This window comes from Lotus japonicus, chromosome 6 (assembly GCF_012489685.1).
Source record: "Lotus japonicus ecotype B-129 chromosome 6, LjGifu_v1.2".
Classification (NCBI taxonomy): domain Eukaryota; kingdom Viridiplantae; phylum Streptophyta; class Magnoliopsida; order Fabales; family Fabaceae; genus Lotus; species Lotus japonicus.
Window position 1 is genome coordinate 55,354,424 of NC_080046.1, and position 21,961 is coordinate 55,376,384.

Sequence of the window (21,961 nt, forward strand, 5' to 3'; positions counted from 1 at the left end):
ATGGCCCATGCGGTAGCAAGGATCGCATTCAGAGTATAGTCATCATCCACCTCCATCCAGTCCAATATCCACCCACAACACCTAGCCTCCTCCTCTGGGATCCGAATTGACACAAGTAAGGCAAACCAAATCGCTTTCGTTGATGGGCAACCTAGAAGCATGTGATCCACAGTTTCTAGCACATTCAAGCATATTGGGACGTGATATCGAGTTGCACCCCTTGCTTAGCTGAGTTTCCATGAACTGGAACGACATCTTTGCAAGCCCTCCACACAAGATTCGTACACTTTGTCAGTGCTTTTTCATTCCAAATTCATATCCTATTTATGACATCCCAGCATAAGATAAGGGAAGACCCATGTTTCGCTTATCTACCAACCACCATTGATACCCCAATTTTACAGAATACTCGTCGCCAGGTGTATAGGGCCAAAGCAATCGATCCACTATTAAGAATTGAAATAGTGCTAAGGGATCCCCTTGTCAAATCCCTCTTTCTGGCCAAAATCATCGGAGGGGCATACATTCACAAAAACCGATACCGAAATAGATTTTAAGCAGTTATGAATCCAATTAATCCATTTTTTGCAAAATTCATTCTCCTCATCATATAACTTTGAAAGTCTCAATCCATCGTGCCATACGCTTTTCAAAGTCTACTTGAAGAGTTTCGTTTGCCACCACCACGCTATCAAGCATGTTGCGTCACCCTAGGATAACTGAATGATCACCACATATAACACAGATCACCAGATATAACACTCATAAGTACTATTTTTAGTCTATTAGCTAACACTTTAGCTATAATCTTACATATGCATCCAATGAGTAAGATCGGTCTAAATTCATTGAGACTTTCGGGAAAGTCTACCTTCGGAACCAGCATAATGAGCGAGGCATTGATGCTCGTAGCCCACACTTTATGCTCAAGAAAAATTTGACATATAAGCTTTATGATGTCATAACTCATAAGGACTATTTGAGATAAAAAAAAAAAAAACTTTTCTAGGGAAGGGGGGCAAGAAGTTAAATGGAAGCAACATAAATTTGATGAACGAAATAATAATAATTATAATAATAATAATAATAATAATAATAATAATAATAATAATTATTATTATTATTATTATTATTATTATTATTATTATTATTATTATTATTATTATTATAGTCCTCGGGTTGGAGATTGTAAAGATTTGTTTAAAATAATCAGTTATCACCTCTGCAGTGTCCACCTCATCTTTGAACAGAACATCATCATCGTTCTTGATCTTATCAATCTGGTTCATCTGCCTCCTCATGGATTCCTTCCTATGGAATAATTTTTTGTTTTGGTCCCCATTTTTAAGTCACAAAGCTCGGGAACGTTGTGCCAACTAAATTTCCTCATGTTGAAGTAGCACATCTAGCTCTTTCTCAGTATCCAAAATTTTCTTCAGATCGGTTGTATCTCTTTTTGCCTCCTGTAAACATTGCAACCGGGTTCGCAACACACTAATCTGTTTGGAAAAGTTCTTGAAGGTTTACTTTCCCCATAGGTCCAGAACTGAGGGTAGAGATGAAATCTTTGTTGTCGCATCGCCAAACGTTTGGGACCAGCAAATTCCTACTAGTTCAATGTACCCCACAATATCGTCAAGCCACAACTCCTTGAATCTGAAGAGTGTTTCCAGCACTTGCCTCTTCTAAGATCCATCCAAATTTTGTTGTCGTCGCTGGGCATGGACCACAATTGGGTTGTGGTCTGATTGGTGTCTTGGTAGAGTTTGCACGGTCATGTTTGGCCAGTCTTCTTTCCACTCTTGATTACAAAAAGTTATATCAAGCCTTTCTTGAATGAGGTTGCTACTAGATCGTTTATTGGACCGGGTATAACAGTAGCTCGTAGATTCAACGACATGAAGACCGCAATCAACTAGGCACACATGAAAGTTTCCAATAACAGTTAAGTCTAGGTTCACCCATTCTCTTTTATTTTGGCAATAAACTGGTTAAAATCTCATAGACAAAGACACGTTGTTCTAGTGTTTGGCTTGAGAGCTCGAAGGAGGCTCTAAGTGAGGTGCTTATTATGCCCTTTTAGATGCCCGTAAAACCCTATTACCTGAGCCACCACATTTTCCTCCAGCATTGGAATTGTAAGATTGATGTGATTCAAGGAAAAATAAGGAACGCCTACCTCCACATGGTCTTTCCAAAGAAGGAACAAGCCACCCTCTCTGGATCGTCACATCAAAGATGTTATGAAAGCCAGTTATCTCTATCCTGACCTTCATTTCGGCTTCAAACTGAAGAGTCTCCGACAGGAAGACAACATCGGGAGCTTCTGATCTGATGATCCTCTTCAAGGCTCAGATTGCCAATGGGTTCCCAAGCCCACAACATTTGTAGGCTAAATGTCTCATAATGAATAGCGAGGCTGCTCTGCAGCCTTCCCCGATTAGTCAAGACAATTCTTCTTTGCTTCAACTAAGATCACATCCTCCCCCTCCATCGCTTAGGGGTCACAGAGAGTATATTGGGACTTCCTTTACCACATTCTAGGGTTCCCTCTTTACTTGCAATCCTCCGCCATGATTTAAGGTCTTGAGCCTTTCCTCACGATACAACCCCTTCGTGCACCTGTAATTGGACTTTATTGTTAGCCACAAATCCCACAGTATCCCCTAGGAGATCCTCAAAGGCAGACATGAGCCTTAGCCTTAGTTCCCCCCCGTAGATCCGCAACCTCCACATGCACACTGATTGAACCATTCTTCTCCACGTCTGGTCTTTCATTCGGGCATAAATTCACTGTTTCGAGGGAAACTCTATTACCTTCCTCGGAGTGACTAGATTGAAACTCCTGATTGTGAAATTTTTGTGTAGGATTTATTAAAGCCTCAATCATTTTGCTCTTCCCCAGGCTATCATCTTTTACCGCGTCCACTATTTCCCCTCTTCTTGATGTAATACGTTTTTTAGGGACATTTCTTCAAACTTCTTCAACATATCAAGATCAAATACTATCTTCACTTTCCCAACTGGCTTCCCCTTTGACATGTTATGGCCATCATCTCTCTCATCAGGAATCCTTCGACTAGAATTGTGAGCGCGAAGAGAAGGGCCCAGATTCCTCAACTGACTCGAGCCATTACCTTCAGCGCCCATGGCTTTAGGGAAAAATTGATCCTCATAGCATATGACTCCACAAAAGTAGAAAAATTGTGGGAGCTTTTCATATTTGAAATCCACCCAAAATAAGCCATCCTTCTGGCTCCCACTAGTGACCCCAACCTTCAAGGGCTTACGCACATCCACTTCAACCATCATTTTCAGCACTGGTTTCCTATTTGATAGTTCAAACAAACCCACATCTAGAAACTCACCAATGATTGACCATCCTTCTAGTTTTGCAATGGAGCGGTAAACCCCACAGTTGGACCTAGACGTTTTTGTGTGCAAACACCATGTCCCCATTCTCTATGTGTTTCTTCCATGGTTAAATGAGAAGCCAATAGTTCCTAAAAACCTATGGGCTCCCCTAAGTAATCCTTATAGCATCCTAAATCTTGAGCCCTTAGGGTTACACCAAATGTTACTCAACACACTTTGGAGAGAGCCCTTGAGAATGGGCTTTTAATTTTCGTGATTAGTCCCAACCAAACTATTCTCATTTATTGTTACCACATCCCCCACATCTTCATCATCAAAAAAAATAATGGGGTTCTCCTCCCCATCTTCTCCATTCGATATTGTCGCTCCGTCATCATTGTCAACATTCACACTCGTCAGTCGTCATCCCTGACTGAGAGGCGCACTCAAGGATCCACACAACACGCAAAGGCAATGCAAAACACGACACATAGCGGTGAAAATCACGACAAAACGGTGTGAGAGCACTCTACGACGTACCTTTGACAGGAAAACCCTAGCAGAGACCGCGCAAGGAGTATATGATTTCAAAAGGTATTAACATTGACATTGCAATTAATTACAATCACAATATTTTTACAACATTAAAATTAGAAATCAATTACACATAATAGATTAAAAAACATGGCAAGAATTAAGCCAAAAACAACTTTAAAAAACATCAAACAAGATAGAAGATATAAATTGGAAAGAGCTGATCCATTATCTTGAAACTACATAAGCTCTTCAGCTCTAGAAATTTACGAATAATTGAAAATTTTTTTTATAAGTAGAAATGTAACTGATAAATTAGTTGCACACAGGTAACTATGGGAGAAAATCTCTTTAGTTACCTGTACACCATTATTCACATCAAAGCTTTGTTGCGCGTATGTTTATTTTACATCATTACTAGATATAATACCCGTGCGTTGCACGGGTTAATTTACAATGTTTTTCAAAATTATATATATTTATTATAGCTTTAATAAATATATAAATATTCAATTATTTTTAATTTTAAAATATAATAAATTAAATAATAATGGAAGTGAGACATTTCATTGAATATTATTAGAGTTCTCTAGATCTAAATAGTTTTTTTATTACTCAAATTTAATAATTAATATTTAATAATTAGCACTGAAATAGTTTTACTATTTTATTTATTTAATAATATCTAAAATCATATTTAAATAAATTATTAAGTTTTTAATATCATAAATAATTTATAATGACATTTTCTTATACTTTACTAGTACTTTTGACCCGTGCGATGCACGGGAAATATTCATTTTTTTACTTTTGTTGGTTTTTTTTTAAAATTTTGTTTTTTAAAGATATTTTATGGATTAAAAGAACTAAATTTATTTTAGATGTTTTTAATTCCTAAATTTACATTTTTTTTACTGAATGTTTGTTTTTTAAAAATTTACGTTATTTGTTTATGTTTATTAAAATATAATTTATGGATTAAAGGAACAAAATTAATTTTAGACATAAGAAAACATAAATTCATTATTTTTTGTGATGAATGTTTTATTTTATTTTGCCCAATTATTTTATTTATCCGTGGTTTTCATCATTTTTTTATTTTTTTTGCTACATCGAAAAACATCATTTTTTTTTTATCTAGATGAAGTAACATACATGAGCTAATAATGAAAATTGAGGAAATCTTCATTTTTTCACAACTGGAATAAGTGCATTGAGAATAAAACTGAAAATAATGATTGTCTAGATGATTTTAAGTCAAAAATTGAATGCAATAATTTCATGGATGATCATTTTTAACAAGTTCTATTGGCGGTTAATACATACAAAATACATGTATAGGTAAATAATAACCTTTTCTCATATTATGCAGTGTTGGTTAGCTAATTCTTTACCATTAAAGTAATTTGATATTCCGATGACCCGGAACACTTAAAAGAAATATAAATAAAATGACAATGTGGAACATAACATAGTAAATATGCAACTAATGATATGTATTTTTGTTTAAGGTTGACAAATAATTTATGTCCAAAAGTTTTTGCCACACCTTCTTCTATGCTATCATTTGATCAGCATGAGTCCCAAAGTGTACCTACGAACATGTTGCCCCTGCAATAACAATGTTATAAAGAAAACATAATTATTTGTAAAATCGTATGAAATTTTCCAAAGAGGAAATCATTAGGAGGTGGAAGAGCAAATTCTAGCACATTGAGACATTCTAAAATACTACAACAATATCAAACCCGTGAGAATACATATATATACTTGTAAAATGACTTAAAGTTTCAGCCTTTGACTTAGCTAGGTACTTGCATGCAAAGAGCTCAAAAGAGATTATGTGAATTGCATATTTTTGGAAGAGCATTGTTACTAATTTATCTAGTAGGGAAAATGGTTAGTGGAAAGGTTATTTTTGGCATTGCAATCATATTGAATGTTAAATTTATCACCTTTACTTTTTAAGAATTAATATTAATTAGTTCATAATTCTTTAAATTAAAATTAATTAATTGTGTCATGTGGAATTCCTAACTCATATGTTAACTTTTAAAATACATATCTATGTGTTAACTTTTAATTATCATAAATAATCAGTGTAAATTAATTTTTGGAGCTAATTTCGTGTAAAATAATAATGTATTTAGGAGTGATGCATTTACTAACGTACCGATTATTATCGAGGTATTTCCTCCAAGTTATATTTTTTTTCAATAGTGACAGTTTATAGAAGATTAATTAAATAATTTGTGTGTCAGATTTAAATTGTATTTCAAAGGCAAATATCGTTACACTTTTTTGGATATGAATGAATAGCGAAACTTGATTATCATATGCTATGCACAACTCCCACATTCTTTCTTCTTATTGTTCCTCATAAACCTTCAATTAATTCACAACATTATCTCAAATTTGTCAAAAAAAACATTATCTCAAATTTCATATCAGATGTTTATTCTTAAATGATTATAGAGTAAAAGTTATAATTTAATAATAACTAAACACGGAAAAGATTTAAAACAATCCCATCAATTTTTCAGTTACACAAACTAAGATATAAAATTCAATTTCAATTTTTTCTATTAGAATAAAAAATCTCATTTATTACGCTTTGATTAAAAAAGCACTATTAGAATTTAGAACCACAAAAGGACAATGGAAGGGCATAGGGTACACCCTGGACCAAAAGTTGCATGTCTATATTAGTACCAATGTCATTTCTAAAATCCAAAATCCAAATGACAATCAACCAAAAGATTATATAAAAAATAAAGCATCAATGTATGAAAGATTCAAACACTTACTCATGGGGCCTTAGTGACCCTCACATGAAGTTCATGAGCATTATCCACCCCTAGACCAAAAGCCAATAGTTTCTCCCCCATCCACGCCCCAGGTATTGTTCCTTTGTTGTTCTCTTACAATCCACTAAAACTTTTGCAATCTTTGTGTTACCAAAATCGTCAATAAGCTTAATTTTTGGCGGCCATGCAAACTTCATAAACAAAATATATTCAGTAGGGAGGAAGCCATATTGTAAAGAGTAAAAACAAATTACTTAAGTCAAATAACCAAATAGGCAAGAAATCACTCTAACAAAAGTAGCAACTTGTAAAATTGAAGAATAAATCAAAACATAAGATTATGTTTTCATCTTACCGAAATGGAAGAAAAAAATACATCGGTTTTCCTGACAGTGTATGTGGAGATTTGGTCAGAATAAAGGATAACAGTGGTGTTACTATTGGACCAATGTCATGTTTGGTTGTAGAAGAAAATAACACGTTTATTGGTGAGAAAGAGTCGACTAATGTATCCTTATTCACTGAATCATCTAATGTTAATGATAAGAATAAACATGGTATACTACCTGATGTTTCAACTTCCCCTACCACATCTTCTTTGTCATGTGAAAGGCCTATCACATAGACAGGATCTCTATGCTTTAAAAGTTCCTTCATTTTTTATCTGGTATGTAACTGATAAGAATTGTTCTGGAGCACATGTAACGCCCCAATTTCTCGAACGTCATGAAAAGCCAAGTAACATAATTTTCGTAAATAATTTTCGCCGATTAATTTATTAATCTTTACTTAGTGATAAAAGTTCATTTTACGTAAAACTCTTCAATAACCATTAGTTTCAAAAACGTGCGAAATCATTTAATCAAGATAATCGACATATCCAAAATTAAACTTCATAAATAGATAAAAACCGTGGCCACACCCAAGTGTGTAAACAAACCACATTGTCATACTCGTCAAGTTGATTACATCAAAAATTCAAATAAAGTACTTGCAAAATTAAACTTTAAAGATAGATTGACGCTCTCATTTCCACCCATGGTCCTGATTACAGTCTGCGTAATGTCCAGCCCACATATTCGAAGGATCTGGCGTTTCTGCTCCCTGTTGAATCTCCGCTTGCATTTCCAGATTCCACTGCTTTAATTCATCCATGGTCCATTTGAAACCTGGCGGCGCATCTGGTACCTCAGGTGCAGGTTCCTTGAGTCCCTCATCGAGTCCATACTCGGGTGGTGCCACTGGGCTCATAGGCTCCTCCTTTGGTATCAGAAGTCCCTCCGCAGGGTTACGATACTCCGAGTTCACCGAAGGCTCGCTTCCCTCGCCTGGTTCATAAATGGGAATCTCCTCTGGCTCGGACTCCGTACTGCTAGCGATCTCCACAGGAAGTCCAAATCGGAAAGGTGCATGAGGAAACCGAATCCTTCCTCTAAGGGGCTGGGTCTCCACAATCTGTCCACTCGGGTCACGCTTGAAGATGATAGCGCCGCCGACATATATGTTCCTCTCCTGGCGGTAGTCGGTGCCCCAGGCTGAGTCATCATCAAAACTAGGGAGATAAATCTCCCAGTCCTGACCCACCAGCTCGTCCATAATCACCATCTGTTGGCGTTAAGCGCCCAAACAACAAATAACAAAATAGCGAGGGTCAACTTCTGACTCTCAAGTAGTTCCTGTCTAAGCATGTTATGAACAACTAGATATTTCAACAATATATTCAACAGAATTATATCGATAGGGTTAATCACAAAGCCTAAGTTTCGGTCAGTCTATGCGTCCTCACTTTTCACACAACCACCTTTCACCTTGGATCCAACACCATTCGTCCAGCAGACGAACAACACCATGAGCAAAGCTCACAACATCATGGCGTTCCTTGGAACGACCACAGCACACCATGGGTCAGACACCCACAAGTCATAACATCACGGTTCAAACCGCATTCACCCTCGCGTGCAAGTTATCCGTTTTGTCTCTAACGGAACCACTGTTCTCATGGTCCATAGTCCTAACCAGACCTATGCTCCACTAATCATAATCTCTACTTGCATGCGAGTAAACATCATAAAATCCTAGTCTCATGTTACTACTTCAAGTAATAGACAGGCATTTTATCTCATGCTGTTGAAATTAAATGACATCATGCATAATTTCATTTAGCAAATAAGGCATACTTGAACTAGCATACATCAACTAACTAGTCCTATAGCATACTATGAATTTATCATACTAACTTAATAATAAATCATACATCATATCATCACTTAGCATAATATTGAATACTAATACTAAGCATGTTATCAACCACACTCGCATACAACTTTTCACATGCAGGAAAGCAGTAAGACTTCTCTAGACGGAAGTGCCCTCACCTTGGCTACGCTTTCCACGCGAGATCGAGTACGTTCGATCTAACCTTTCCGTGCGCGAACCTGCACGGACCAACAAACTAGGGTTAGAATTTGAAGGAAAAAGGAGCATCATTTCCCCCCTTCAAATATTCGAACCCCAACCCCTAAAATCAACCAATATTACATTTTTTCTTGTAAACAAGAAGAAAAATACTTGAGTTCACTACTTCCCGAAGGAAGCAGAGCTTAGTTACTATAGGAATTATTTCCTATAGAGGTCAAGAAGAACTCTGGAGAGGGAGAGATAGAGACTCACAAAAAAATTGGAGAGCTCTGAGTTGTGATTTTCCCTTCACCAGAGACTCCTATTTATAGTGGAGGATGTGGAGGTGAAAATACAATAAAACACTTATTTTCAGCCCAAGCCCAGGGTTAAAAATATAATTTTAATAAACTTTAATTCAAATTAATTACTTAATCACCAAGAAAAAATCAAAATATCCCAAGATCCCCTCCAAGATGCCTTGGCCGCCCCCCTCATCTAGGTAGTTAGGATATTTTCCTGATTTTCTCTTCAATCAAACCCTAAAATCAAGGAAAATTGGTTTAAATTTCAAAATAAAACCCTAAACCCTAGCAACTAGAGTTTTCGGCCACTCTCTCTCTCCTTAACCAATTTTCAACAATTAAAAACCTTCCATATTAGTTTAAATAAAATCTGAATTTATTATTATTATTATTTTTTTTTTTAAAATAAAGATGACCCAAAGCATTTATTTCATTATAAAATATCTCCAATATCTTTGCCTTTTAAACCAAATTTTCGGCCAACATAAAAAAATATATCTCCAATTTTCAAATCCTATATTCTCAAAATAAATTAATTCAAAATAAAGAAAAAATCTGATTTAAATGAATTCCCATAACACTTTATATTTATTTAATAAGTAAATAAATAAAACTCGTCCTCCAATATAATAGATATGAGTCTCGAAAATTCCCTTTTTGCATATATTATGCACTACCCAAAATTATGCATGTGCATGCATGCATATCGACTACTCGCGCTTTACGTAATAATTAATTACGTAATAAATTACTATACAAGCGTTATAGTAACAATTAATCAGTATTTCCTCCTTACTGAAAATAAAACATCGTACTTTATATTATCCCTCAATAATACAAAACATAAGTAAATCACCGGGTCTTACAATACTCCCCCCCTTAAAATAGTTTCGACCTCGAAACTTAGGGTTCGACAAACAAATCGGGATGTGACTCCTGCATTTTATCCTCTAACTCCCAAGTAGCATCACTCGTCGCTTGATTCCAAACCACCTTCACCAAGGACACCTCCTTGTTCCTCAAGCGTTTGGTGCTTTTGTCAACGATCTTGATGGGCGGCATCTCCATCGTTAGATCATCCTTTAGCTGAATCTCATCAGGTTCGATCACATGAGAGTCATCAGCCATATACTTCCGAAGTTGCGACACATGCAACACGTCATGTATGTTGGATAGGAACGGCGGTAAGGCAATCCTATATGCCACCGGTCCAACACGCTCCGTAATCTGGTGCGGTCCGATAAACCTTGGAGTAAGCTTCTTTGACTTGATCGCCCTTCCGACACCTGTCATCGGGGTAACCCGCAAGAAGACATGATCTCCAGCTTGAAACTCCAACTCCTTCCTGCGATTGTCAGCATAACTTTTCTGACGACTCTGTGAAACCCTCATCTTCTCTTGGATTTGCTTCACCTCTTCTGTGGTTTGCTGAACTAATTCAGGCCCAACAATCAAGTTCTCCCCATCTTGATGCCAGCACAAGGGTGTACGGCACCTCCGACCATACAACGCTTCATAAGGCGCCATCCCTATACTTGCATGAAAACTGTTGTTGTAAGTGAACTCGATTAATGGCAACATCTCATCCCAGCTGCCTTTGTGATCGAGTACACAAGCTCTTAGCAAATCCTCCAAGGATTGGATAGTCCTCTCGGTTTGCCCATCCGTCTGTGGATGATAAGCGGAACTCAAATTCAGCCTGGTTCCCAAAGCCCGCTGCAAAGCTTCCCAGAAACGCGAGGTAAACCTCGGGTCTCTGTCCGACACAATGCTAGATGGCACACCGTGCAAGCGTACAATCTCAGCAATGTAGATCTCCGCCAACCTCTCTACCTTGTAGTTCAGATTGATTGGCACGAAGTGAGCAGTCTTCGTCAATCGATCAACTACAACCCAAATTGCATCGAACTTCCTCCGTGTAAGCGGAAATGCCGTCACGAAGTCCATGGATATGCTATCCCATTTCCACTCCGGGACATCCAATGACTGCAGCTTCCCTGCTGGTTTCTGATGTTCCACCTTCGCCTTCTGACACGTCAAACATGTCGACACATACTCAGCTACTTGTTTCTTCATCCCAGGCCACCAGAAATGAAGTTTCAAGTCCTGATACATCTTATTCATCCCCGGATGAATACTCAATCTGCTTTTGTGACCTTCATCCAAGATCAGCTTCCTCATTACTGCATCATTGGGTACACAAACTCGTCCCTTACAACGCAGAATATTGTCGTTCCCAATAGCGAACTCAGACGCTTTTCCTTGTGCCACAAGCTTGCGCCACTCAATCAACCCTTCATCGGTCTCTTGTTTCGACTTTATCTCATCCAAGAGTCCACTAGACACCGTCACCATTCCAAAGCTCAGCTTCCCTGGTGCGAGTTCAACATTCAAACTCAGATCACGGAAAGCCTCCAATAATTCTAACTCCTTGACCATCAACGAGGACACATGTATAGCCTTTCGACTCAGAGCATCAGCTACAACATTGGTCTTCCCCGGATGATACTGCAATGAGAACTCATAGTCTTGCAGAAACTCCACCCACCGTCTCTGCCTCATGTTCAGATCCTTCTGATCAAACAAGTACTTCAAACTCTTGTGATCACTATAGATCGTGAACGTACTGCCATACAAGTAATGTCTCCAGATCTTGAGAGCATACACTATAGCAGCCAACTCCAAATCATGCGTAGGGTAATTCTTCTCATGGACTTTCAACTGTCGCGAAGCATAAGCAATCACCCTCTTCTCTTGCATCATCACACAACCCAAACCATTATGCGACGCATCACAGTACACGTCGTATGGTTCTCCCTCCTTTGGCAAAGCTAGTATAGGTGCGGTGGTCAACCGCTTCTTCATTTCTTGGAAGCTAGCCTCACACTTCTCCGTCCACGCAAACGGTTGATCCTTCTTTGTCAACTGAGTCAACGGTGAAGTCAACTTGGCGTAATCCTTCACGAAACGCCGATAGTAGCCAGCAAGCCCAACAAAACTTCTGATATCACTTGCTGTCTTCGGTTGTTCCCATGCCAAAACTGATTCAATTTTGCTGGGGTCCACTGGCACACCTTTGCTAGATATGACATGACCAAGGAACTTCACTTCCTCCATCCAGAACTCACACTTTCCTCCATTAGCATAGAGTTCCTTCTTCCGCAACACCTCTAGCACTTGACGTAAATGCTGCTCATGTTCCTCCTTACTCTTCGAGTAAATTAGAATATCATCTATGAACACCACCACGAACTTGTCCAAGAATGGCCTGAACACACGGTTCATGTAGTCCATAAACACTGCGGGTGCATTAGTAACTCCAAATGGCATCACGAGATATTCATAATGTCCATATCGAGTTCTGAATGCCGTCTTCTGAATGTCAGCCTCCTTCACCCGAATCTGGTGATACCCTGATTTCATATCAATCTTCGAGAAAACAACTGCTCCCCGAAGTTGGTCCATCAAGTCGTCTATCCGAGGCATCGGATAACGATTCTTCACTGTCGCCTTGTTTAGTTGTCGGTAATCTACACACAACCTGGACCTCCCGTCCTTCTTCTTTACCAACAACACTGGCGCTCCCCAAGAAGACACACTCGGTCGAATAAATCCCTTTGAAGAGAGATCATCCAACTGTTTTGCCAATTCCATCAATTCCGCTGGTGCCATCCGATACGGCGCCATCGATATCGGTCCCGTGCCGGGCATGATGTCAATGGAGAACTCCGTCTCCCTTACTGGTGGCAATCCGGGCACATCCTCCGGAAAAACATCCACATAGTCTTGCACTATCGAGATGTTCCGTACATCACTATCGTTTCTTGCTTCCGCCACGATAGAGTTCACGAACGCCGGTGAACCCTTCTTCAAATGGTACGAATTCAAATAATCCGTAACGCCTGAATCCGGAAATATCACGGCCTTGTTAGCACAATCCAAAAGAACATGATATTGCGCCAACCAGTCCATCCCCAGAATCACATCGAGCTCTTTAAGCCCTAAACATATAAGGTTTGCAAGGAACTTCCGATCCTCGTAAACCAACGGACATTTCAAGCATGCCGTGCGAGTAACTAAGCGATCGGCAGCAGGGGTTGTCACCACCATATCGAAAAGTAACTCTGAGGTTAGCAACCCTATTCTCTTCGCACACTCATCAGATATAAACGAGTGCGTAGCACCCGAATCAAACAAAACCATCAAGGAGATACCAGCAATAGTACACGTACCCTGAATAAGATCTTCAACACCCTCAGCTTGCTTGCCAGTAACAGCAAAGACACGTCCCTTAGCAACTGGACGTCTCCCCCTTGCCGTATTCAACACAGGTTCAGCTTTTGGCGCATCAGGACAGTTTGTCGAGATGTGCCCCGTCTTCTGGCACTTCCAGCAAGTAATCTCTTTCCCACATTCATTGGCATAGTGCCCTTTCTCATTACACTTGAAACAAGTAACATCTTCTCTCGGAGTTTTTGCTCCGACTTTGGTAGATGATGTCCTGCCAGTTGCATTCTGATAGGGCTTCTTCTGACCAGCCCTACCCTTTTCAGTCTTCCCAGCTTGTTTCTGACCAGACCTGATCGGCCCTCCACTTTCCTGTCGGTTTCCTCGACGATTCTTCATGACCTCAACCTCGCGAGACTTCTCAACCAGCTGTTGAAAGACTCTGACTCCCAACGGTCTGACGGACTCCTCAATTTCATCCCTCAAACCAATCATGAAACGGTTGCAGAGATACCCTTCATCAACTTGTACTCGAAAGAAGCGAAAGTACTTCGACAGACTCTCCAGCTTGGCTGCATATTCCCCAACAGTCATGCTTCCTTGTTTCAGTCTGAGGAAACGGTTCTCCATATCATCTCTTGCAGTCTCTGGAAAATACTTGTTCAGAAAAGCTGTTTTGAATGAATCCCAGGTAATAGCCACCTGGTTAGTCGTCATCAACAGCCTGGCGCTCCTCCACCAGTACTCTGCATCCCCTTTCAGCATGAAGGTAGCAAGATTCACCTTCTCTCCATCAGTTGTGTGCAAAGCCTCAAAAATCTTTTCCAGCTCTTGGATCCAAAGATCCGCTTTCTCGGGTTCAGCTTCCCCTTCAAACTTTGGCGGGTTCTACCGATTGAAATCAGTTCTCATCCTGACCTGATCCTGGTTCAGCTCCCGTTCCAACCTCTGCGCCCTTCTGGCATGTTCCTCAGCCTCTCTCTGAGCTTGTGCAGCAGCCATCGTAACACTAGCATTAGCCTGCTGAGCCACCACTTGGGCCAATTGAGCCAATTGAGCCATGGCCTGAGCGAGCTGAGCGTTAGTTGGGTCCTGTCTAGGAGGCATGATGTCAAACCTGCTTGTTGATAAAACCACAACCAAACGTCAGTTCCTCAGTCAGAGAGATCATCTAACAGTAAGAACTTTCAACCAAAGCATCATGGCAATGATACTCCACTCCAAATAAGATCACACTTCAAACATCTTAGCACACAAAATTCTACCCATCCTCACTGCGGAAAACTTTCAAAACACCTTAAAATAAGAAGTAACGAGTACCAACTCGTGTGCCCAAAACCCTAGTGCTCTGGTTTTCTCAACCGGAGCTCTGATACCACAATGTAACGCCCCAATTTCTCGAACGTCATGAAAAGCCAAGTAACATAATTTTCGTAAAGAATTTTCGCCGATTAATTTATTAATCTTTACTTAGTGATAAAAGTTCATTTTACGTAAAACTCTTCAATAACCATTAGTTTCAAAAACGTGCGAAATCATTTAATCAAGATAATCGACATATCCAAAATTAAACTTCATAAATAGATAAAAACCGTGGCCACACCCAAGTGTGTAAACAAACCACATTGTCATACTCGTCAAGTTGATTACATCAAAAATTCAAATAAAGTACTTGCAAAATTAAACTTTAAAGATAGATTGACGCTCTCATTTCCACCCATGGTCCTGATTACAGTCTGCGTAATGTCCAGCCCACATATTCGAAGGATCTGGCGTTTCTGCTCCCTGTTGAATCTCCGCTTGCATTTCCAGATTCCACTGCTTTAATTCATCCATGGTCCATTTGAAACCTGGCGGCGCATCTGGTACCTCAGGTGCAGGTTCCTTGAGTCCCTCATCGAGTCCATACTCGGGTGGTGCCACTGGGCTCATAGGCTCCTCCTTTGGTATCAGAAGTCCCTCCGCAGGGTTACGATACTCCGAGTTCACCGAAGGCTCGCTTCCCTCGCCTGGTTCATAAACGGGAATCTCCTCTGGCTCGGACTCCGTACTGCTAGCGATCTCCACAGGAAGTCCAAATCGGAAAGGTGCATGAGGAAACCGAATCCTTCCTCTAAGGGGCTGGGTCTCCACAATCTGTCCACTCGGGTCACGCTTGAAGATGATAGCGCCGCCGACATATATGTTCCTCTCCTGGCGGTAGTCGGTGCCCCAGGCTGAGTCATCATCAAAACTAGGGAGATAAATCTCCCAGTCCTGACCCACCAGCTCGTCCATAATCACCATCTGTTGGCGTTAAGCGCCCAAACAACAAATAACAAAATAGCGAGGGTCAACTTCTGACTCTCAAGTAGTTCCTGTCTAAGCATGTTATGAACAACTAGATATTTCAACAATATATTCAACAGAATTATATCGATAGGGTTAATCACAAAGCCTAAGTTTCGGTCAGTCTATGCGTCCTCACTTTTCACACAACCACCTTTCACCTTGGATCCAACACCATTCGTCCAGCAGACGAACAACACCATGAGCAAAGCTCACAACATCATGGCGTTCCTTGGAACGACCACAACACACCATGGGTCAGACACCCACAAGTCATAACATCACGGTTCAAACCGCATTCACCCTCGCGTGCAAGTTATCCGTTTTGTCTCTAACGGAACCACTGTTCTCATGGTCCATAGTCCTAACCAGACCTATGTTCCACTAATCATAATCTCTACTTGCATGCGAGTAAACATCATAAAATCCTAGTCTCATGTTACTATTTCAAGTAATAGACAGGCATTTTATCTCATGCTGTTGAAATTAAATGACATCATGCATAATTTCATTTAGCAAATAAGGCATACTTGAACTAGCATACATCAACTAACTAGTCCTATAGCATACTATGAATTTATCATACTAACTTAATAATAAATCATACATCATATCATCACTTAGCATAATATTGAATACTAATACTAAGCATGTTATCAACCACACTCGCATACAACTTTTCACATGCAGGAAAGCAGTAAGACTTCTCTAGACGGAAGTGCCCTCACCTTGGCTACGCTTTCCACGCGAGATCGAGTACGTTCGATCTAACCTTTCCGTGCGCGAACCTGCACGGACCAACAAACTAGGGTTAGAATTTGAAGGAAAAAGGAGCATCATTTCCCCCCTTCAAATATTCGAACCCCAACCCCTAAAATCAACCAATATTACATTTCTTCTTGTAAACAAGAAGAAAAATACCTGAGTTCACTACTTCCCGAAGGAAGCAGAGCTTAGTTACTATAGGAATTATTTCCTATAGAGGTCAAGAAGAACTCTGGAGAGGGAGAGATAGAGACTCACAAAAAAATTGGAGAGCTCTGAGTTGTGATTTTCCCTTCACCAGAGACTCCTATTTATAGTGGAGGATGTGGAGGTGAAAATACAATAAAACACTTATTTTCAGCCCAAGCCCAGGGTTAAAAATATAATTTTAATAAACTTTAATTCAAATTAATTACTTAATCACCAAGAAAAAATCAAAATATCCCAAGATCCCCTCCAAGATGCCTTGGCCGCCCCCCTCATCTAGGTAGTTAGGATATTTTCCTGATTTTCTCTTCAATCAAACCCTAAAATCAAGGAAAATTGGTTTAAATTTCAAAATAAAACCCTAAACCCTAGCAACTAGAGTTTTCGGCCACTCTCTCTCTCCTTAACCAATTTTCAACAATTAAAAACCTTCCATATTAGTTTAAATAAAATCTGAATTTATTATTATTTTTTTTTTTAAAAATAAAGATGACCCAAAGCATTTATTTCATTATAAAATATCTCCAATATCTTTGCCTTTTAAACCAAATTTTCGGCCAACATAAAAAAATATATCTCCAATTTTCAAATCCTATCTTCTCAAAATAAATTAATTCAAAATAAAGAAAAAATCTGATTTAAATGAATTCCCATAACACTTTATATTTATTTAATAAGTAAATAAATAAAACTCGTCCTCCAATATAATAGATATGAGTCTCGAAAATTCCCTTTTTGCATATATTATGCACTACCCAAAATTATGCATGTGCATGCATGCATATCGACTACTCGCGCTTTACGTAATAATTAATTACGTAATAAATTACTATACAAGCGTTATAGTAACAATTAATCAGTATTTCCTCCTTACTGAAAATAAAACATCGTACTTTATATTATCCCTCAATAATACAAAACATAAGTAAATCACCGGGTCTTACAGCACACAATGTTGTGGCAAGTGAAGGAGGCAAATATTGTTCTGGAGCAAAAATGAAGGGGGCAAATATTGTTCTGGAGCACATAATGTAAGACTGATATAGAAGTTACGAACCAACTCAGTTCCATCATCTTTTGAAAAGTGGCCCTTTAAGGCAGAATCCATCCGCATCAAAAGTTTTTGCCACATATCAGGTCCAATGCCTGCAAATGAAGAGAAGTGAATTCTACAACAACTATAAAATATTTGCACTTCATCAAGGTTACCACATCTCTAAGAAGAATCTCAAGTGACTACCCGTTGGCACCAGAGCTAACGCTTTAGCACTCACTTTGAGGTAAAAAGTGAGCGAAACTCGTCTTTTAAATTAGGATGATTGTGATTTCACATTATCTCAACTGGTGGACACACACTTATAAACTGTTTAGTGCCAATGATCATTTTGTGAGCAAGTGTCATACAAAATTTCTTAATGATGATTCACATGTAAATGACAATATGTCATACTGCAACATGCTCAATGTGTATTCTTGAGCAATTATATCAGCCATTAGCATTGTTGTCTAAAAAAGACTGATAGAGAAGAGTAAACCTCACATTTCAATGAAATTAAAAAGAGATTAAATATGGGGAGCCATCAATAGCAGTCAAGCACAGTGCTAATTGACACAAAAATATCAATAGCAAATATTGTTTGGTTTGAGCTTGCATTTTGTCTTTTAAGCACCAGATCTACCATTATAGCATGTTACCTAGGCTCATTAGTTGAATTCATTTTGTTGAAGAGTGAGGACATTCAAATTTCAAATCGAAAGAAACTTAGAAAAAACATGAGGACTGAGGTTGCTAAGGACAGTTTTGACACTCACTACTTGGTGGTTTTCTTTCTAAAAGGTCCAATATAATACAACAGTGTATTTGATGTTTAGAAAAATAAACTGAAATAAAATTTTACATAGAAATATCATAGGGAAAATGCAGCTTACCTCTGGGCATGAAGCCGAAGGGATTTCCTCATTTCCCCTCATTTAAACCCCAAAATCTGTGAGCAAAGACAGAAACCAAAGAGAAATGTGTAGATTTAATTTAGAGGAAAATGACAACAAAAAACACAACATTTATTGTTTAGCAAGTAAAAACAGAGTCGTTTCCTTCTTGCAAAACCGATTTCATAGGTGTCGTAACCAAATCACAATGGAGCCTAAAGATATATATTCTGCATCTTTCTCTTTAAGCCTCAACTACCATCTTCCAGATTTATGAGATAGTTGCATAAATTTATCAAATGGAAAACTATCTTAGTATTCTGCAGGTCTGCTCAACAATGAGATATGAAAAAGGAAAACTATAAGCACTAAATTATGAGAGAAATGAAAATTAAAAACTTCCTGTACGTATCATTTAGTACCAAGCTACACATCTAAAAAATAAAAACAACACACAGAGATGAGGGAAAAAGTCAAGTTGATGCAGAAAAAATCCAAACAACATACCTCCTTGTTTTGACCATCGATCTCTTTGTCTGAGAAAACTTCCTGCATAAACAATGAGAAATCACTAACAACTATTTCGTTTCAGGGTTTTAGTTCTGTAAAGAGTCATAAGTAAAATTTGCGAAGTCATGTTACCTTGGATCGAAAACATCTAGCAGCAGTGAGATAATTAGAACACAATACCTGAAATAACAAAGTCTGGAAGAAAGAAACAGACACTAAGATCTAAAGTGATTAAATAGTATGTAATAAGAGAGAAGGCAGATTTGCTTTTCCAGTATGCATGAGAATGATGAATGAATTTAGGGGAAAATAAGATGAAAATCCAGACAACAACAAAACAATTCAGGGAAAATTAGAAGAAACGCGAGCACAGCCAGAGCAAGACAACACTGAGCCGCACCAAGAAGCCATCGTCATTTCCACCATATTTGAACATCCACTCGGCTATCGGAAGTACCCAAGATCCCCTAGGATCCATTGCTTTCATGCTGGTGAGCGCAGAACGGCCGCGAAATCCGACCACCGCCGCGAACGCAGAGGGTTGTCTCCTCCTTCGAACTCTCTCTATCTCTCTCCCCCTATCACTCTCCATGACTGCATTGTTCAAGGGGGAGAGAAGGTGGTTCCCTTCCTTTTTTCTGAGACCATAGATGCCTCCTTTGACAATCGAACTCTCTATCTGAGAAGGAGGTGGAAAATAGAAGCCATCAAGGGATAAACGGATGACCCATTATAAGAGGTGGAAAATGAAAACGGGCGACGCGAGAAGGTGAAAGAACAATAACGGAGGAAAATCAAAACGTGCGAGCTCCAGCGAAATGCTGAAGGTCAAAAGAAAAGAAACAAACGGTCAAGATTTGATCCCTAACTAATTATATTGAAATTTACTGAATTATCCATAGAAAAATTTTAGTTCATGTTCAATGAGTTATTGAATTCCTAAATTGCCCTCCAAGCTGCAAGAACTCTCTCTTTATATAGTTTATAGATAGATAGATAGATAGATAGATATCAATAATAAAGTAATTTTAACTTTTAAAGTTATATAAGACATGATTTTATTAGTGTAAATAATTATTTAGTAAATTTAAATTTATTCAAATTTGGTCATAGTTATTTTACTGTTATTCTTTCTCAAGTCATTTCTACTAATATACAATAGATCTTTTTTTTTTTGAAACAAAACTTTATTGAAAAAAATAAATAATGAGAAGAACCCCTCATGTAGGTAATTACAGTGTGCTACACATGACCCATAAGACATCCCGCCTCCCACTTTTTATATTTAAATAATTTTTTCAACAAATACATATTATAGTTGACGCCGCAGCTGAAACTGCGATTGCAGCTCAGATTTTGGCTATAAAACCTCCTTAGTCCTTGCTGAGGGAGTCTCGGTTTCTTGTAGGTTTTTTTTATCCGGTTTTATTGGTTGGTTTAGGGTCGGTTGTTTTTCTTGGGTCCTTAGTTGGGTTTTGTTGGTTGTTTTAGCTTCTAGTTAGGTTTGTTTAGGCTTTGGGGTCGGGTTTTTTGGCGTATTCCCGGGCGCGAGGTTTTTCCTTGGTGGTTTTTTGGGCTCTTTCGAGGTTGTTTCTTTTTTGATCCCTATGAGGAGAGTGTAAATCATACAAATTTCCTCATCTTTTATTAATACACATTTCTATTTTCGAAAAAAATAGTTAATATTAAATACCTATATAGCGACACATTTTATTTAAAGACTATTTTGTCTTAATTATTTAACTAATTTTTATTTTACCATTTAATACATAGTACTTCTACATGTTTTAATGTAGTTTTTTTTGTTGCTAATGATTTTTTTCCTGAACTAAAGAAATAACAAATGAGTAATGTAAAAAAGTTCAAAATTTAGTTCATAATTTTATTATTTAATGTAGGTAGCTAAATAGTCTCTAGTTAAAAGCTACTTTACTTTGGCATGTGTAAAGTTAAAAAATAAAGAGATTGGCAAGTTGAATAGAAAATAGAATTTAATTTGTTCAACTTAATTGTTTAATGCATTTAATACTTATATCTCAAGTGAGCTTTACATATATATATAGATATAGATATAGATAGATAGATAGACTTCGGGGTCGGGTTTTTTGGCGTATTCCCGGGCGCGAGGTTTTTCCTTGGTGGTTTTTCGGGCTTTTTCGAGGTTGTTTCTTTTTTGATCCCTATGAGGAGAGTATAAATCTTACAAATTTTCTCATCTTTTATTAATACACATTTCTATTTTCGAAAAAAAAATAGTTAAAATTAAATACCTATTTAGCAACACGTTTTATTTAAAGACTATTTTGTCTTAATTATTTAACGTATTTTTATTTTACCATTTAATATATAGTACTTCTACATGTTTTAATGTAGTTTTTTTTTGTTGCTAATGATTTTTTTCCTGAACTAAAGAAATAACAAATGAGTAATGTAAAAATGTTCAAAATTTAGTTCATAATTTTATTATTTAATGTAGGTAGCTAAATAGTCTCTAGTTAAAAGTTACTTTACTTTGACATGTGTAAAGTTAAAAAATAAAGAGATTGGCAAGTTGAATAGAAAATAGAATTTAATTTGTTCAACTTAATTGTTTAATGC

General features: G+C 38.0%; 3 protein-coding genes across 3 annotated transcripts; all 3 read right to left on the reverse strand.

Annotated features, from left to right (window-relative positions):
• Positions 1-7,581: 7,581 nt before the first annotated feature.
• LOC130725975 (uncharacterized) lies at positions 7,582-9,131 on the reverse strand. The gene is made up of 2 exons (XM_057577170.1): positions 9,071-9,131; positions 7,582-8,300 (listed from the first exon to the last, which is right to left on the reverse strand). The coding sequence occupies exon 2, from the start codon at positions 8,298-8,300 to the stop codon at positions 7,722-7,724; it is 579 nt and encodes a 192-aa protein (XP_057433153.1). The 5' UTR covers positions 9,071-9,131; the 3' UTR covers positions 7,582-7,721.
• Positions 9,132-15,207: 6,076 nt separating this feature from the next.
• On the reverse strand, positions 15,208-16,742 carry LOC130726091 (uncharacterized). The gene is made up of 2 exons (XM_057577315.1): positions 16,681-16,742; positions 15,208-15,910 (listed from the first exon to the last, which is right to left on the reverse strand). The coding sequence occupies exon 2, from the start codon at positions 15,908-15,910 to the stop codon at positions 15,332-15,334; it is 579 nt and encodes a 192-aa protein (XP_057433298.1). The 5' UTR covers positions 16,681-16,742; the 3' UTR covers positions 15,208-15,331.
• An 887-nt stretch (positions 16,743-17,629) lies between these two features.
• On the reverse strand, positions 17,630-20,158 carry LOC130726814 (uncharacterized). Its single transcript, XM_057578119.1, has 5 exons — positions 19,764-20,158; positions 19,496-19,558; positions 19,361-19,402; positions 18,854-18,909; positions 17,630-18,070 (listed from the first exon to the last, which is right to left on the reverse strand). The coding sequence occupies exons 1-4, from the start codon at positions 19,953-19,955 to the stop codon at positions 18,892-18,894; spliced, it is 315 nt and encodes a 104-aa protein (XP_057434102.1). The 5' UTR covers positions 19,956-20,158; the 3' UTR covers positions 17,630-18,070; positions 18,854-18,891.
• Between the last annotated feature and the right edge of the window lie 1,803 nt (positions 20,159-21,961).

Bases quoted from the DNA above. Each gene is read 5' to 3' on its own strand.
- LOC130725975 (XM_057577170.1), bottom strand. From the start codon at position 8,300: ATGGTGATTATGGACGAGCTGGTGGGTCAGGACTGGGAGATTTATCTC.
- LOC130726091 (XM_057577315.1), bottom strand. From the start codon at position 15,910: ATGGTGATTATGGACGAGCTGGTGGGTCAGGACTGGGAGATTTATCTC.
- LOC130726814 (XM_057578119.1), bottom strand. From the start codon at position 19,955: ATGGAGAGTGATAGGGGGAGAGAGATAGAGAGAGTTCGAAGGAGGAGA. The intron at 19,559-19,763 runs GTGCGGCTCAGT...TCTTTCTTCCAG, and splicing joins GAAATGACGATGGCTTCTTG to ACTTTGTTATTTCAGGTATT. The intron at 19,403-19,495 runs GTAACATGACTT...TTGTTTATGCAG, and splicing joins CTAGATGTTTTCGATCCAAG to GAAGTTTTCTCAGACAAAGA.